At 66.7% G+C, this 16184-nt stretch overlaps 1 protein-coding gene across 7 annotated transcripts in view; it reads left to right on the top strand.

Moving 5' to 3' along the window:
• Positions 1 to 16184, top strand: part of LSP1 (lymphocyte specific protein 1) — a 36706-nt gene that overhangs the window by 10584 nt on the left and 9938 nt on the right. For 2 of the 7 annotated variants that reach the window (XM_032490169.1, XM_032490167.1), the window contains exon 3: positions 15804 to 15941. In XM_032490169.1, coding sequence (XP_032346060.1) covers positions 15804 to 15941 — 138 coding nt within the window. Of the gene's footprint in view, positions 1 to 2345; positions 2881 to 5882; positions 6098 to 15803; positions 15942 to 16184 lie in introns of those variants that run through there. The other 5 variants (XM_032490173.1, XM_032490170.1, XM_032490171.1 and 2 more) reach the window with 5 other exon arrangements.

The raw sequence follows: 16184 nt of genomic DNA, 5'->3' as shown, positions 1-16184 counted from the left end.
AAAGAGAAAGGGATGTACATGGTTATACATGTATTGATGGATGCTTGATTGATTGAATAAATTGATGGAAGGCTGTATTGTTTATATGGGTAATTGAATGGGTAGGTATATTGAGAAATTGATGCATTGATAAATGATACATAGAAAGACAGATAGCTATATAAAGGGGATGGATGGAAGGATGAATGGATGGAGGATGGATGGAGGGATGAATGGATGGAGGATGGATAGAGGATGGATGCAGGATGGATGGGTGGGTGCGTGGATAGATGGACAAATAACAGTAGAGCTGACATCAAATACTCTGCCCTACTCTTCCTGTTAGAACACACCCTGGTTATAAAACCACGAATCCTGGCCACTTTATCTAGAGATGTATTCTTGCTGCCTCCCACTCATCAGTTTCTGATAAATAATCCTGCAATTCTAAGTTCTCAGTGACAGGGAACTCCCGCAATCCCAAGACAGCCCTCTCCCCTGTGAAAATATTTTTCCTTCTTTTGAACCAAGATACGCCTTGGCACACTTCACTCCTGGCTGTCTGCGACCAGAATTCCAGAACTAAGAGGCGAGGAGGGGATGGGTAGCTTGAGATGGAAATGAAACACACACGTACTTCCCCCAAGGTGATCTGGTTCAGCCTGAGGCCTGGCCCTGCCACCCTCCCTCCTTCCTCGTCCACCAGAATCCTGAGGTCTCTGTAGCTCTGGCTGGGGGCTGGGGTGGGCAGGGGCCGCAGCTGTCTCAGCAGCAGACCCCACATTCTCTGCCTCCCCCTGGGTTATGGGGGGAAGCGAGAAGCCATTGGCTCCCCTCCAGACGAGCTGTGGGTCACAGCCTGAAGTGGGTGGGGGAGGACTCTGAGTCGGATTTCCTGACCCCCACGCCGTCTCCACCAGCCAGCCGCCACCTAAGTCACCGCAGGCCCATGGGCCATATGGAAATTTTCCGACTGTTGCCGCCACCTCGGACACACACTGCACTCACACAGGATCCACCCGCGCGTCCGCCCGCTCGCTGATCTGACCATTACCTGGCCCTTCGTCTACTCACAAACCCCCAGGTGCTCCCTGGCCCCCCAGCACAGCCAGAGGTCAGACTAGCTGCGGAAGCCAGAGGGCCATTCCTCTGCGGCTGGGGGATGGAGGGTGGCGGGGGTAGGCCGGGCCAGTGCTGGGGTGGCCAGCGGTCGGCAGACCTGGCTGGGTTCTGGCTCTACCAGGCCCCCTCCCAGCTCTCCGACCTCGGGTACCAGTCTGAGCCTTGGTTTCCCCATCCTATCTGGGCCACGGGTACAGTGGCAGCTGCCTCTCCAGGCGGTCGTGAGCGCCGGCAAGCCTGGTGAGCTCCTCGGTGTGAGAGGGCTCAGCGCGGGCTGGCCCTTGGCGACTCCCCGTGAGCCTGAGTGCGGGCCCTCCCTCATCTGGCCACTGGGCCACTCGCCCCAGGGTTGTCAAGTGAGTCACGGTGACTAAGCCCAACCAGAGGAACAGCGGGCTGGGCTGCTCTTCCCGGGCCTTGGCCAGAGCACGGGCATGGGGGCAGCTGGCCGGGGCACCCCTGACCTGGTGCCACCAGCCACTTCTTGGGGGCATGGCTCTCCCCCACCAACAGCGGAGGCTGTGTGCCTCCCTGCCGCTTGGGGCCTTGCTGCTCTGACCCTCCACTGTAGCCTGGCAGGGGGCTGCGGAGGGCGGAAGCCTCCCAGCCTGGGGAGCAGAGAGGATTCCTGGGGTGCCCGGGCCTCCCCCCTGGATGTGACAACAGGAGCAGAGGGCTGGGAAGAAACAAAGGGAAAATGGAGAACAGGGAGGGAGGGGAGAGGAGGGGGAGGGGAGGAGGGAGAGGAGGAAGGGAGGGGAGAGGAAGGGAGGGGGAGGGAAGGAGGGAGACAGAGATAGAGACAGAGAGACACCAGAGGGAAAAGAGAGGAGAGAGGGGCCGAGTGTGGGACCAGGGAGGCCGAGGGGCCACAGGGGAAGGCACAGAGGGCCCTGGACCTGGGGCCAGAGATGAGCTAGGCCAGGACCAGGCGAGGGGAGAGGCAGGCAGGGATGGGGAGGCAGAGGTGGGGGCCCGGGCACCCCGCGAGCGGATGGAAGTGGGATGCAGGAGAAGTGGGGCAGGGCGGGGCCGCCAAGGTGGCCAGGGCAGTTGTAGGGGGGGGGCGGGAGGGGCGGAGGCAGGGAGGGAGGCAGCACACTGCCCATCACAGGCCTCTGAGGTCTTGCTGAGCCCCCAGGCTGCTGGGCTCTGAGGGTTTTCTCTCTGACATTTTTACTAGTCTCCGAAGGAGGGGGAGGGGGAGGTGGAGGAGACCGAGGAGGGCGGAGAAGGGGGCTGGGGGGAACGAAAGGCAGGCAGCTGCTAGGCGTCCTGACGGAGGGCCGAGAGCCCCAGAGGCCGCGAGGCCGCAGAGGCGGGACAGAGGGGCACACGGGCAGCCCGAGCACAGCCAGAGGGGAGCCAGCCCAGGAGACCCCCCGGGAGCCAGAGGGACCCAGACGGACAGACAGAAGGCCCCAGACAAGCAGACAGAGAGAGGAGACAGGGGAGGGGGTATCAGAACCACAGATGAGACGGCCAGACAGAGGGAGAGACGGCTCGGAGGAAATCGAGGGAAGGAACCGAGTGAGGAGGGAAAGGAAGGGGGAAAAGGAGAGAGAGGGGAGGGGGAGAGGGTCCCCGTGGCAGGAGGAGCCGCAGGAGCAGGGCAGCCGCAGAGGGCGGCGGGCAGCAGCCTTTGAAGAAGCAGCCGCAGCGCCCCCAGGGCTGGGGTCAGGCCAGGGCGCCGGCCAGGCGGGCGGCCACCAGCATCATGAGCAGCCCGGAGCGCCCGAGAAGGAATTCTAGCAAACAGGGCCTGGAGGGCCTCCGGAGGTAGGTCCCTCCCGCCCAGGCTGGGGCACGGAGGGCAGGGCAAGGCGCCCGCGCTGGCACTGCCCAGGGAGGCCTGGCACCGCCGAGCCGGGGCCGCCCTGGGCGTGGGGCTCCCCGAGTCCCTGCCAGGAGCCGGTCCCCCTCCCGACGGCTCTGCGGCCCCGCCGTCGCCGCGGGCAGGGCGAGGGGCAGCCAGGCTGGCGGACCGTGTGCACGTGCGCGGGTGTCTGCATGCAGGCCTGTCTCCCCTGGCCCTCGCCCGCCTGCACCGCTGGGCCTCAGGCAGCGGCCACACTCTGCTCGAAGACCCTGTCCCTGGTCCTGGGTGCCTGCCCCGGCTCGTGCTCCTAGGTGAAGAGCATGGCCTCAGCATGGCTTCTGAGGCCTCCTCTGTGGTCCTGCTGGCCCCTGGGGACCACGTAGTCACCCTTCAGCTTACAGACAATGAAACTGGACCTTGTAGCCACACTCACCACTCCGACTCATCGTGCACCTAGCGTGGAAGGCACTGTGGGGCCACCTGAGTGCTCAGGCCTCGGAGTTGGATCTTCCCTGGCTGGAATCCTGGCTCCTGCACCCTAAGGCCTTGGGCCAGTGCCCTATCCTCTCTGGGCCTCAGTTTCCTCCTCTGTAAAGTGGGGGTGTGGTAACACCTGCCTCACAGTGTCATGGAGAGAGAGCAGAGGAAAAGGGTCACAGGTGGGCTCAGAGCCACTACTCTGAGCTATGGGCCTCTCACCACCTTCCTCTGAGCTGCCTGCAGTGCTCTTCCTCTACCTCCACCCTTCCAGGATCTAAGGCCCAGCTGAAGTGCTGCCTCCTCCATGCAGCCTGCCTTGGCTTCTCCTGAGCTGGGATGACTGTCTTCTGCCAGGCTCGCAAGTCTGCCCCCGCCTCCTTCGATGGCATGGCACACGCTGAGCAGATAGCCAGCTTCTGGAGGCGAATGGGCCTCCCTCAGCATCCCCAGGTCCACCTCAGCCTGGACTCTGGGAGGGAGGAGGGACAAGGTATGCAGGTGGGCTCAGCAGCCTCTGAGTGGAGCTGAGAGCAGCCCCAGGCCCAACCAGCTCCAGCTCACAGGGCCCCTGCAGACTTGCAGTGGTGGCCCTCTCCCTGCCCCAGCCTGGCGTGGCTGAGGGCCACAACCCCCAGGCCAGGACCCGCGAGAGGGTTGGAGGGGGCCATGCTGGGCGTGCTACCTGGCAGCCCCACTCTGCCCACTCATAAGGCAGACCCCGTCGTGAGTCATCTCCTGGGCATCACAGCTCTCCTTCCTGAGCTCTGCCCGGCCTCCCGGGTGCTGCTCACCAGGGGGCCCTCGCACAGGGCCACGTGTCTCAGGTGGGGCTTCTCCTCCCTGCCAGCTGGGATGTGTCCTCCCAAGTCACCACTGTCCCCCTCTGGGGAGCCTGTGGCCCAGGAGCCGGGAAGTGCCTGCTAGGTCAGTCCTGGGGCTCACTAGCACCACTTGACAGACGGGGAAACTGAGGCCATGAGGGGAGGTGCCCGGCCCCCTGGGGAGTGGCGGGGAGAGCCCATGTCACATGCGCCATCCAGGCGTGGCTTCGATGCGGCTCCCAAACCCAGTGCCAGGCCGCTGCCCACCCCGGATGAGCAGGGGGCATGCTGCAGGTGCCGCCAGGGCTAGGGGTGCAGCTGGGCTGAGGGCAGGGGAAGGCCCGGTGCAAGCCCGCGAGGACCTGCACAAGGGCAGGCGGGCCTGCAGGGGGCTGGCCAGGGTGGGGACGGGAGGGGGCGCCCCTCTGGGCTCCCCGGGAAGCCCTGCCCTGAGGGGCAGGGCGGGCGGCAGGGCTGGGTCCCTCACAAAGGGCAGCAGACCGTGTCTGGCCCCGCGAACAAGCCTGCCTGTAACCGGCGACCAGAGCTCCCAGATGTGCGCGGACCCGCACACCCTCCGGCTCCCGACCCAGACACGGGAAGCCCTTACACACCCACATGCCACACGCAAACGCCGCACACCACCGGCCTCTCTCCTGCAAATCAATGGCTTTTCTGGCCTGCTGGCCTCTGTCCCCAGCTGGCAATGGAAAACCAGCCTCAGAGAGGCTGTGACTCGCCCATCCCCCAGGGAGTGGGGAGCCCACCTCCCTTGCCAGCCGCTTCACCCCAGTCCCTCCCCTCAGATGCCTGGGCCCTGGGGTGAAGGGGACAGCAGTGGGGGCACAACCCTCCCTGTGCCAAGCGCCGGAGAAGTGCACTGGCACCAGCAGCAGCTGGAGGGTCCACTGAGTCCAGTCTGAGTAGATTAAAAAGATCCTGCAGGTCAGCAGGGAAGCTGTCCCCCACCCCTCGTATTTCTCGTCTCTGTTCGGCTCACCCTGGGGCTATAGCCTCCCAGGTGCTGGTTCTTCCCTGTGTGTCTGTGCCCAGCAGGAGGCTGCAGGCCAGCAGGGCCAGACCCCAGGCTGCCCCCTCCCCTGCATGCCTCCGTGCTGAGCTCTGCCCGTTCCCAGGCGGCTGCGATGACTACCCCGTCCCCTCCTGCCACCGGGGAGAGTCCGTGCTCTCCCTGGGCCTGCCTTGGGCCAGGTCAGTGTTCAGGACAGTCAGGGGCAGCGAGGGGACCCTGGGCCCGCCCACTTTCCGAGGTGCACAGACTCCGGGCCACCTGCTGGGTCATGCAGTCTGAGGGGGCCGGGCTTTGTGAGGTGGGGGCCGAGTTGGCACAGTGTATCCGGGGCCCCCAGGGAAGCTCTGGAGGCCAGAGGAGCCCTCTGCCTGCTGGCCTCAGCACACGTCCACCTTGGACACGTTGGTGAGGTCTGTGCCCAGCTCTCCCACCCTGGGCAGCCTCTCTCAGGAGGCCTCAAGGGACCCTGGTGTGGCCAGCAGGGCAAGGGATGAGGCCGGCTGCCTGTTGGGCTGGCCCAAGGGGGCTGGGGGAAGCCAGGCCCACAAACCACAGTGTCCGAGGGGCGTGGCTGCCTCAGGCCCACCCAAGGCCCTGCATCTGGGGGTGGGGTGGCCCCTGCCCTGGCAGGGCCGGGCGTCTGGTGGGTGGTACTGCCATGGAGAAGGGTGGTCTGCCGTGTGGGGTGGATGCTGCCCTGGGAGCCCGGGTCAGCCGGCTGCAGGGGTACAGGGACCAAGCGGCCCAGCCCCTGGGCAGGGCGTCGGGGCCGGAGCCCAGAGCGCTGAGGTTCAGGCCAGGCTCCAGACCCAGCCCGCAAACCCGAGTAGGACAGAGCGGCAAGTGAGCAGCAGCCAGGGCGCACTGGGCACCGCGGGGCTGGTGCCTCCATCCCCGCCGGGGCCTCGACAGGGTGCCGGGGCTCCTGGGCCCCGAGGGATGGCTGGAGGGGCCGTGGCCCCTAGGAACACCTCATCGGGCTCAGAGCGGCTCAACACAGGTTGGGGGCCTGGGGCAGACCCACTGTAGGTGGGGGCTCAGGGATGAGAAGCTGGGCGGCCCCGGGCAGGCACGGGCCCTGGCCCTGGGCCCTGGGTGGGCTCAGGCCTCCGCACCCCAGAAGCTGAGGGTGCTGGGGGCGTAAGGGGCTGCAGCTGCCCGCTGTGGACAGGGAGGTCCTGAGGCTTGTGGGGGTGAGGCTGTGGCCGGGGTGCTGTGTGCTCTCCCCAGAGGTACATCCTACCCGGTAAGGGGAGGAAGGAGAGGGGAAGACTGAGTGGAGAGGACGAGGGGCAGAGGGACCTCCGTGAAGACAGAAAGAGGATGTGTGGGGACAGGACGGGATGGGAGGGGATGGGGATGGAACAGTGGTCAAGACGGGGAGAGGCCAACTGAGGGCAACAAAGGAGAGGGGGATGCCCGAGGGGCAACAGGCGTCTCTGCGGCGGGACCCCTGCGCTGCAGGTGAGGAAGGAGACCCTGCGGGGCCAGGCGGGGTGGGGCTGCACACGGGAGGTGGGGGCGGCGCTGCCTCTGGCTCGTCCAGATTCTCCTGGGAAGGTGGGAGAGGGCAGGCAGGTAAGAGAAGGAAAGGAGGGGAGAAAAGGGAAGGGATGGAGAGGAAAACCCGGGGCAGGTGAGGGGGGAGGGATGCAGGGGCTGGGGGCCGAGGGGGCATCCCTGCACTGATCTGGGCCCACCTGGATGGTCCTCCAGCCCCGCTCTCAGGGGCCAGGGGCTTGGAACCCCAGCTGTGCCTCCTCTGAGCCCTGGTTTCCGCCTTGGCAACGGGGTGAGGGGGGCAGGGGGATGTCAGTGAGGAGCCATGTGCTGGCTGTGGAGGGGTCACTTCACCCCTTTCAATGATGCTGCTCTGGACCTTGGGGGCAGGGGACCAGGGCTGGTCCCACCTGCTGGGGCTCCCCGGAGAGCAGCAAGTCCCACGGGCCCGCTGAGGCTGGCCCCCTGCCCCTGTTTGTGTAGATACGGAAGCTGAGCTCAGGGAGGTTGGGGTCTTGCCCACCGCCCCAGGGGACAGGTGGTGGGGTCCACAGAATGAGAGGACACACAGCCAGGGGTGGCAGAGTGAAGACTGAAAGATGGCTGGTCCAGTGACAAAGCCCCTGTGCCTCCAGGATGATTAGTCCCAAGGGGCTAGGGGCCAGGTGGGGTGTCTGGGGCTCCAGTGACAGAGATGGTGAGGAGGTGTCAGGCAGAGGGTCCCACTGCTCCATGCACCTGGGCCCGGGGTTCTCCCGGAGGGCAGAGCCAGGAGCAGACGGACAGGCGGTCAGATGCCAAGCTGTGCCTCGCGCTCAGGTGGGCGGCCAAGTTTGAAGGATGTGCAGACCCTGGAACCGACTGGGGATGAGACCCCCTTTGACCACGTGCAGAGCTGTGTGCGCGTGGGGCCTTCGGGAGTGGGAGGTGACCTGGGACACTGCCAGGAGGAGGGGGAGGGCGCAGTAGAGGCTCCCGCTGGTGTCAGCCACCAGTCGCGTGTCCTGGAGCGTGCCAAAGCCTGGCCTCGTGAGCGCTCCGAGGACTGTGCCAGGCAGTCCCAGCCGGGCTCGGAGCGACTGGATCTCCTGGAGGGCCGCCCAGAGCCAGGAGGAGACTGGGCCGGACCAGGAGATGAGGCTGGGGCTGCCGCTTGGTGGGGTGCCGTGTGGTCAGCCCCCTTGTCCAGTCCCCCGGGAGGCCGGCCAGGGCGCTGCAGCTCGTAGGCGTAGGGGTAGGCAGGGCGACTCATGGCTGCGAAGGATGGTGCGGGGGCATCCGGGATGTCTCCTGGGCTGCCGTAGATCTTGGCCCAGGCCCCTGCAGCACTGTGGTCAGTGACTCGGAGGAGAAAGGAAAGACCCGTGTGTGTGGTGCACAGGGCAGAGGGAGGAACGGCCAGCACGGGGCCAGCGCCGGCCAGCCACGCCAGGATCCAATAGGCAGGACAAACTCCGAGGCCTTGACCTCTCACCCACCGAGAGCCTGGACGGGCAGGCTGGTCTGAGCAAACGGTGGCAGAGATGTAGAAGAGCTCCGGTGCCGAGGCGAGGCGGCTGACCATGGAGCACATCACGAGAGGTAGGGCGCCCAGCTGGAGGGAGGTGATGGGGTGAGCAGAGGGACAGCAGGCTCGAGGCTGGACCCCACTGTGGGGACCCAGCCTCAAGGACCAAGGGGAAGCCTGAGGTGCTGGGGCTCAGGGGCCCAAGTGCCCACTTTCCAGTCTTGGCAGAGTCTCCAAGGACCAAGTTTCGGGGCTCCGTGGGGCCAAGCTGAAAGGGTGGCAAAGCCCCCACGAGGAAGTTTCAGGGTCACAGACTCCCTTAAGCCAGGGACGTTCACTGGTGCATGGGCACCTGGGCGGCAGGGACAGCCTCCCATCGTGCTGTTTGGGTGGGTGATGGGGGTTCGCCCCACCAGCCTGGATGCCTCTGGGGCCAGCGGTGTGATGGGCAGGCCTGAGCTGCGATCTCCCTGACCAGCACTGGGAGCCTGGTCTCCCCAGGAGCTGCACGGGCGGAAGGCAGCCACCGCGTCAAAGGTCTGGGGTGAAGGGTGCCCCAGGGACCCAGTGCGCAGCGGGCAGCGGCTATCAGGAGAGGGAAAGGGGCTTATCTGGAGTCCAGGGTGTGTTGCTCCTCTGGCATGGGTGGCTTATCCAGGGCGGGGGGCGGGCAGCAGCTCCAGATGAGGGGGCTGGAGCAGGTCTGGGACTGGGTGGGTCTGGAGCAGGATGTGGGAGTCGGAACCCATGGGAACAGAGGCCCCTCCCACACCATTTTCCCCCGAGACTGGGGGGCAAGAGACGAGGGTGTGCCCGTGTGGGATGTGCTGGGACTGCGGGTCCCCCAGGAGGGGCGGGCTTCACACCCGGATGAGAGAGGGATGGAGGGAACGGAGGGGCTGTGGAGGGTGCCAGTTCTGTATGCCGTGCCCCGTCCATCTGCGCCTCCCCTTGGCCACCATCCCCCTGACAGTGTCTCCCAGGCGCCCACCCCCGATCCGAGGACGTCCTCCTTCCACGTCCCCTTGCCCCTCCAGCTGGGTGCAGGCACGAGGGTCCCTCACCCTAGAGGACTTCCTGCCGGCTACTTCCCCCCAAAACAAAGCTTGAAATAAGGTCCTCTATCGCCTGGAAGAGGACCTCGAGCCACACTGCGGGGTCAGCCTCTCAGACCTGAGGGCAGGGAGGAAGTCTCACCCATCTCTGGATCCCTAGCACCCAACAAAATGAAGTGCTGGTGAAGGCAAGGAGAAGAGGCGGGAGGGCACGAGGCGGGGTGAGGAGGCGGGGGGGGGCGAGGTGGGGGCTGTAGAGGTGGAGGACTGGGGAGGACGGAGGCCATCCCAGGCAGGCTGAGGGGAGCTGGAACACCACCTGGGCTGCTGGGAGACCAAGGAGCAGGTGGCGGATGCTGGGGTGTCGCCCAGGGGAGCCGGCCTGGGGAGGGAGGCTGGGCAGGGATGGGATGGCTGTCATCGCCCAGGGGGAGACCTCGGGCCGGCAGCACCTCTGCCAGGCCCCTTTACAGCTACAAAGCGGGGTGCCGAGCCGGAGAGCACCTCCAGGTGGGCGGAGGGGCCTTCTGGGGTGAGCGGGCTCTGGTGCTGGCAGGGCCAGCAGCTGGAGCCCAACTGAGGCAGGCGAGGGCGGGGACTCGACCCCGAGGGACGGCTGGTGGCTGGAGGGCTGAGGCAGAGGACGCCCTCCCTTGCCCGCCCCTGGGGCCAGCCAGGAAAGTCGCGCAGAAGCGGGTGCTTGCCTTTGGGGGCTCTGGGTGGGACATCTGGGATCCCCCCAGACAAGATGCCCCCCAATGCTGCTGCACTGTGGGCAGATGGGTGGGGAGGCCCTGCAGGGACCCCACTGGGATGCAGACCCTGCCTGGGCTGTGGTGGGGGTGGGCAGGCGGCAGCACTGGCCGGTGTCACTGTGGATGAAGAGGCCCCGAAACAGGCTGCTCCAGCCTCCTCCCTGAAGCCACCTGCCTAGGTCACAGAGCCCCCTCCCCTCCCTGGGGGCTGGGAGGCAGCTGGAGTCCCGCATTGGGAAGGGCACCTCAGCCCTTCCTTGGGGCCGCCCTAGGGTGCTGTGGCCTTGGAGCCCTGGTCCATGGAGCAGACGGCAGCGCTGGCCTCTCTCATGCCAGCCTTGGGGTCCCAGAGGCTGTGGCTGTGCCCCACTCCCCGAGCTCTGGGCTGGGTGCCCTGGGCCGGCCCCTCAGAGTCCCGTCCCCACACCTCGGAGCGTGCCCGCACCCCCAGCCTGCACCCTCTGGGCTGCCATCCTCTCTGTGGTTGTAGGGGGAGCCAGCTCTGCAGGGGGGCCCCCTCATCCAGGGAGGCCTCCCAGATGTGGCCTGCCCACGGTGCCAAATGGGATGTGGCGTGGGGTTGGGCCAGGCCTGCCCCCGGTGGGACTTCAGCCTCCTTCTTGGGGATGCAGGCCTGCCAGCACCGCCAGCCTGCCTAGGGGGAGTCTCAGTTTTCACTCTGCCAAGTGGGTGAGCACCCCTCTGTACAGCTGGGGAGCTTGAGGCTGGGCCTGGGTCTTAGTCTGGGAAGGAGGGTCAGAGAGATCAGAGCCACAGCCTTGCTGGGTCCTGGCCTCTCCCTTCCCTGGAGGGGCTGGGCTGCTTCCCAGGCCAGGCGTCTGCCCCTCCCCGCAGCTTGGGCCCTCCCTCCTCCCGGGGTGACTGACAGCCAGCAGGACGCGGCTCTGCCCGCTCTCCTGCCCACCCACATTCCTGGCTCTCCAGGGTGACCACAGGCTTCCCACCTCAGGCCCCCCTCCAGTCACCCTGCACTCTACCCGCCTCCCTGCTCGGAACCTTCAGTGGCCCCTGTAACCCCCAACTTGGCCTCTGCCCCGAATCTCCCCAGGCCCCTGGGTCCTGCCCCATGTGGTACCCCTTCTGGGAGTGACAGCCACAGGAAGGGTCAGGAGGAACTGGCACCCCCGCGCCCCCCGAGGACCCCAGCGGTGGCTGACGGTGCAGGCCAGACCTCAGCTCTGACCGCAGTCTGCAGGCCCTGGAGGTGCCCTGCGGGAGGGCAGGGCCTCCACTGAGGGGGGCGGATGGGAAGGGGCTTCGGGCCTGGGGCCCCCAGGGACTCACTGCCCCGGGCCTTTCCCTCCCCTGGTCCCCGGGGCTTCCTTAGGGGTTCTCCATGCCCAGGTGGGCCGGGGCCCCCCTCACCTGTAGTCCCTCCCTCCTGATTGTCCCGCTGACATCCCCATGCACCCTACTCTCCGCACGCCCAGGCTCAGTGTACCCCAGGCCTACCCCCTCCCAGGCTCCCACCTCTCCTGTCTCGGGAGTGGGCTGGACACTGGGAGCTCTAGAGGCCTGTCCCTTTGGCCATGGCAGCCTCCCTGGCCTGTCCCTTCTCCCTCCTGACTCCTAGCATTGCCCCCTCCTCCCCGTCCCAGCTAGTCTTCCTTCCCTAATGCTAACGTGGTGGCACCTGCAATGATGTAAGCTCGCCTGGGGCTGCCTGCTACAGGACCCGACTGGGGCACCTCCACACAGCTCCCCTCCCTGGCCACAGCCTCCCTGAGTCTCCCCCACCCACTGACCCTGACTTTTCTCTAGCCCTCAGCCTCTGGGGTCCAATCCATAGACCCTGGCTCATCTTTCAGACCCAAGTTTAAGGTCACCTCGGGACTCCCCTGGGCAGTGGGGGGGTGCTTGCCCAGTGGAGTATCTCCCTGGCCCACTGGGCTGTTTCCCCCGACGCCCAGCAGGGCCCAGACATACCCAGGAAGGTGCGGCTGGAGGGGGTCGGGCCAGGAGAGGGGCGGGCTGAGAGGGGAGCTGGAGCAGCGCCAGGGCAGTCGGGGCGGGGGACCAGGTTCCCAGCAGCTGCCGCTCCTGAGCCCACACCCCCGGCCTGGGGCAGCCGCCTGCCACCCCACCCACCACCCACCTGCTCGCCTGGGGCTATCTTTGTGCTCCTGGCTCACCCCTCACAGCTGCTTTGCCAGCTGCCTCTGAGAGGGTGAGTGACAGCCAACACCCTGCCCCCCTCCACCCTGCAGACCCCTCCCTGGCCTTGCACACCATTGGGGGCCCCCCTGGAGTCATGGGGCGTGGGTGCTGCCCAGCTACTGCTGGCCTCTGCTGAGCTCCCCATGGGGCCGACTGCTGCCCTTGGGGGCCTTGGGGGTGTGTGGGAAGCGGGCTTAGCGGCCTCTCCGGAGCTCAGGTCCCCCACACTCTGTCCCTGCGCTTATGGGCTCTGCGGTCCCTTGAGGTGCCAGAGCCTGGGAAGTGGGGTCCTCGAGGGGACTGGTTTCCTTAGTGGTCATGGGGAGATGGGTGTGCCCTGCTCCTGCTGTGTGCTGTGTGACCAGCCTAGCTCCCCAGGCCTCCTGGCCCGCTCTCACCCGTGATGTCCAGGGCACTGAGGCCTGGCTGTCCTCCCCTGGGCCCGGGACCCGCAGCTCAGCCCCCAGGCTCTTCCCTGGATTCTGAGCCAAGCGTTAGGTACAGAGGCAGGTGGGGCGGCCCAAGAACTGCCTGCAGGGGGCAGAGTCGAGACGGGACCCGGAGCCGGCCACGCGGTGTGGGGCGGAGTGGGGGAGGAGGTTAGGACAGCTGGGAGGCCCGACCAGGCCCAGGACTGGCAGCATCAAGCCTTGGGGGAGACGGGCGCTGCGGACGAAGGAGAGGAGGGGGCCGGCATGTTGAGCTGGGGGCCGGGAGGCAGTGGATGCAGCCCCGGAACCTGGGGATTCCCCCTCAGAACTGAGAGCCATAAGCCGGCCCGTTGGGGTCTGCGTGGTGTGGCGCACCTGGTGGGGCGAGGCCCTGCGGGGGAGCGGGACACTTGGGGGCAGAGCCCCATTCCGCAGCCCCTCGGGCTGAACCCTGGGCGCGCCTGGAGCCAGAGCAGACGCAGGAAAGAGATAATTGCATTTGTGCAGGAACAGCAAATCCCTCGCAGCTGCACGCCGGCTGAGCCAGGGCCACGGGCGGGCCGGCCGACGCCAGCATCCTGACAGCTCCGCCGAGCGTGCCAAGGGGTCTGGGCCGCTGGCCGGGGGCGCCTTTCCCAGGCCAGAGGCCCCCACCCCACCCCAGGAGAGCCACCCCCTCTCAGTTCCCAGAACGAAACCCAGCTGTGGAACAGTGAGGGGGTGAGGTCATGGGAGGGGGCCAGGAGGAGCCGCATTACTCACATCCTGGGGCAGGCGGGAAGGGAGGAGGCCTGGAGGGAAGGGGCCGAGCGGCTCCTTGTCCTTGGGCCACTGGGTCAGGGGCTGGGGGCCAGCCCGGCTCCTCTCTGCATGGGACTTCGGGGAGACCCCTACCCTGCACCCCCCCCCACCTGCCCCTCAGCCCCCCGCCTGTGAGGTTTCAGACGGCGGGGAGCAGGAGTGACCCTCGAAGGGGCCAGCTCCTCAGGAACAGTGTTCTCAGAAAGCACGCCTTGGCCTGGGGCCAGCGCTGTTGTCTGGACAATGGCAGAGCAGTGAACAGTGTGCAGGGCGCCGCGGACGGAGCCCGGTCCCAGGCCTGCTGCCTTGCCCTCACCCGCTTTCCCTGGTCTGAGTCTGCCAAGCACGCGGACACCCATGTGCACGTGTGTGCAGCAGTGTGCGTGGCGTGGGGTGTTTGCACCAGGTGTGGAGTATAAGTGCCCGCGTGGGCCTGAGCATGGGGCTCCGGAGGAAGGTGTGTGTTCCTGCCACGTGAGCGTCTGCGTGTGCAGGGGAGGCCGCTGCGGCTTGTGGGCCTGGATCGGGAGTTGAGGTCAGGCTTGCGTGGGGCTTTGGTGGCCAGGACACGTGGCCCTGCAGGCAGGGTGACCAGACACAGTGTGGCCTCTGTGCTCAGCTGTGCCCATGACAGATTCCCAGGAGCCTAGGGAAGGGGTCCTGAGCGGCCCCACGGGGGAGGAGCCCCAGGCCCACGGGCACCCCACCTGGGCCCCTCCACACACACCCAGCACCACACCTTGGCCGAAAAGCCCCAAATGCCCCACACGGACACATCCACGCGTGACCACATCTTGGACATAGGCGTGAGGGGGACATGGTGCTGGTCTCAACCCCCCAGGGAGTCCCCCCCAGGGCTGCCCCAGGAGAGCTCTAGTGGTACCTCCTGTCCACCCCGCAGCCAGGACCCAGCCCAAGCTCCCCCTGCACCCCTGCTCCGCTCCCACCCTCCACTGGAGGGGCTGTTGGTGTTCACGGCGGGAAGAGCCCTAGACCCCAGGTTCCCGGCAGTCCCAAGATCCCCGGGCCCTTCCTCGCCAGACAGGACGTGGCCCCCCGGCCCCCAGCCCCAGGCCCAGAGCAGGAGGCTGGGCCTCACCTGCCACGTGACCTGACGGGCGCCAGGTGTGGGGGATTAAGTGGCTCCCCGGGGCCCAGGGGGCGGGAGTCGAAGGGGCCTGAGCAGGCAGCTTGCTTTGCGTGGCTGGAGTCCCCTGTGGCGGCAGCAGGGGGAGCGGGCCTGGAGCCGGGGCTGTGGAGGGGCCTGGCTTTTGTCTGAGAGGCTCCGAGGAGACCTAGGAGAGGTTAGATCATGTGCTGGCAGGACTGACTGCGAGACCGCAGAGCCGGCCCACCCTGGCCAGGGGACAGAGGCCCTGAAGGAGCGGGCTGCGGGGTCAGGCGGCGGACACTGGCAGGAGGAGGCTGAGACCCCGGCTTGGGGAAGACAGCCCTGTAGAAGCAGAGACCCAGGGCCCCTCTCAGGCTGCAGGGGAGCCGGGGGAGGTAGGCCGTGCTGGCCAGCGAGGCCCTAGGTGCCCACGGGACCCCAGCAGCCTGGTATCTGCTGGGCCAGGGCCGGAGTGGCGAGGCCCTGGACCCCTGATCTTGGACCGACCTGATGTAGCCCTAACCCTAACCCAACCCCGAGAAGCCATGGGGCTCCCCATCCATGGAACAACCCAGAGAGACCTCACAGAGGGTCTGGGGGATGGTGCTGGGTGAACTGTGGGGTGAGGCCAAGGCTGAGGGCAACCCCTCCTTGGGTCCTCTCGTCCGGACACCCTCTCCTGAGGCTCTGTGCTCTTGGGGAGCAGAATGGAGCACCCCGGCTGGGGTGGTTGGAGTAGAGGGGTAGCTGCCCAGCTGGGCCGCCTCTGGCCTGACCCCAGCCCAGGCCCCCAGTGCCCGACTGGCCAAGGCTGCAGCCACTTAACTCACATAGGTCAAGTGACAGCAGCTGTCCTGTCCTCTGCACCCCAAGCCATTGCTCCTGTGCCCTCCGGGGCCCTGCCCAGGGTGACAGCTACACTCAGCAGTTTCTTAGCTCTGGTCAGGCCCAGCGCTGGGCTGCTGGAAGAGGGCGGAGAGTCTGCCCTTCCTTGGGCTTCTCCAGCCCTGTCTGGACCCCGGAGCCCCCATCACCGGGAGGCACACGAGTGTCTAGACACCCACACAGCCCCAGGATCTCCCTACTGGCCCCAGGGAGCCTTCATGACCATCTCACATGGCCTCTCTTTAACGATGGGGAGACTGAGGCCTAGAAAGGGCAGCGGCCCACCTGGATGGCCCACCTGTGAACTCTCTCCGTGTCCCCCACAGGCTCACCACTCAGTGGAGCGTGGAAGATGAGGAGGAGGCCGCCCGGGAGCGGCGCCGCAGGGAGAGGGACAGGCAGCTTCGGGCCCAGGACGAGGACGAAGGGGACCAGTCCCCGGAGCAGCTGGAGCAGGAGAAGCTGTGAGCCGAACCCCCCAGCTTGCCTGTCCTTCACCCCTGGGCAGAGGGGGTCGCTGGGGCTTAGGCCCTGGGCTGGAGACCCCAGAGTAGAGGAGAAGAGGAGGGCGGGGCCCAGCCCCAGAGCAGGGGCAGGGGTGGGGGTGTCCTGAGGATGAGGGTCGTCACAGCCCCGTGGGCCAGTGGGGTCAGCCAGACACCTGGCTGGAGACGCAAGCAGCCGCCCCCTCCCAGCCAGCCTCCCGG

This window comes from Camelus ferus, chromosome 10 (assembly GCF_009834535.1).
Source record: "Camelus ferus isolate YT-003-E chromosome 10, BCGSAC_Cfer_1.0, whole genome shotgun sequence".
Lineage (NCBI taxonomy): Eukaryota > Metazoa > Chordata > Mammalia > Artiodactyla > Camelidae > Camelus > Camelus ferus.
The sequence above is the reverse complement of the archived record's forward strand: the minus strand, read 5'-3'. Positions and strand labels throughout refer to the sequence as shown.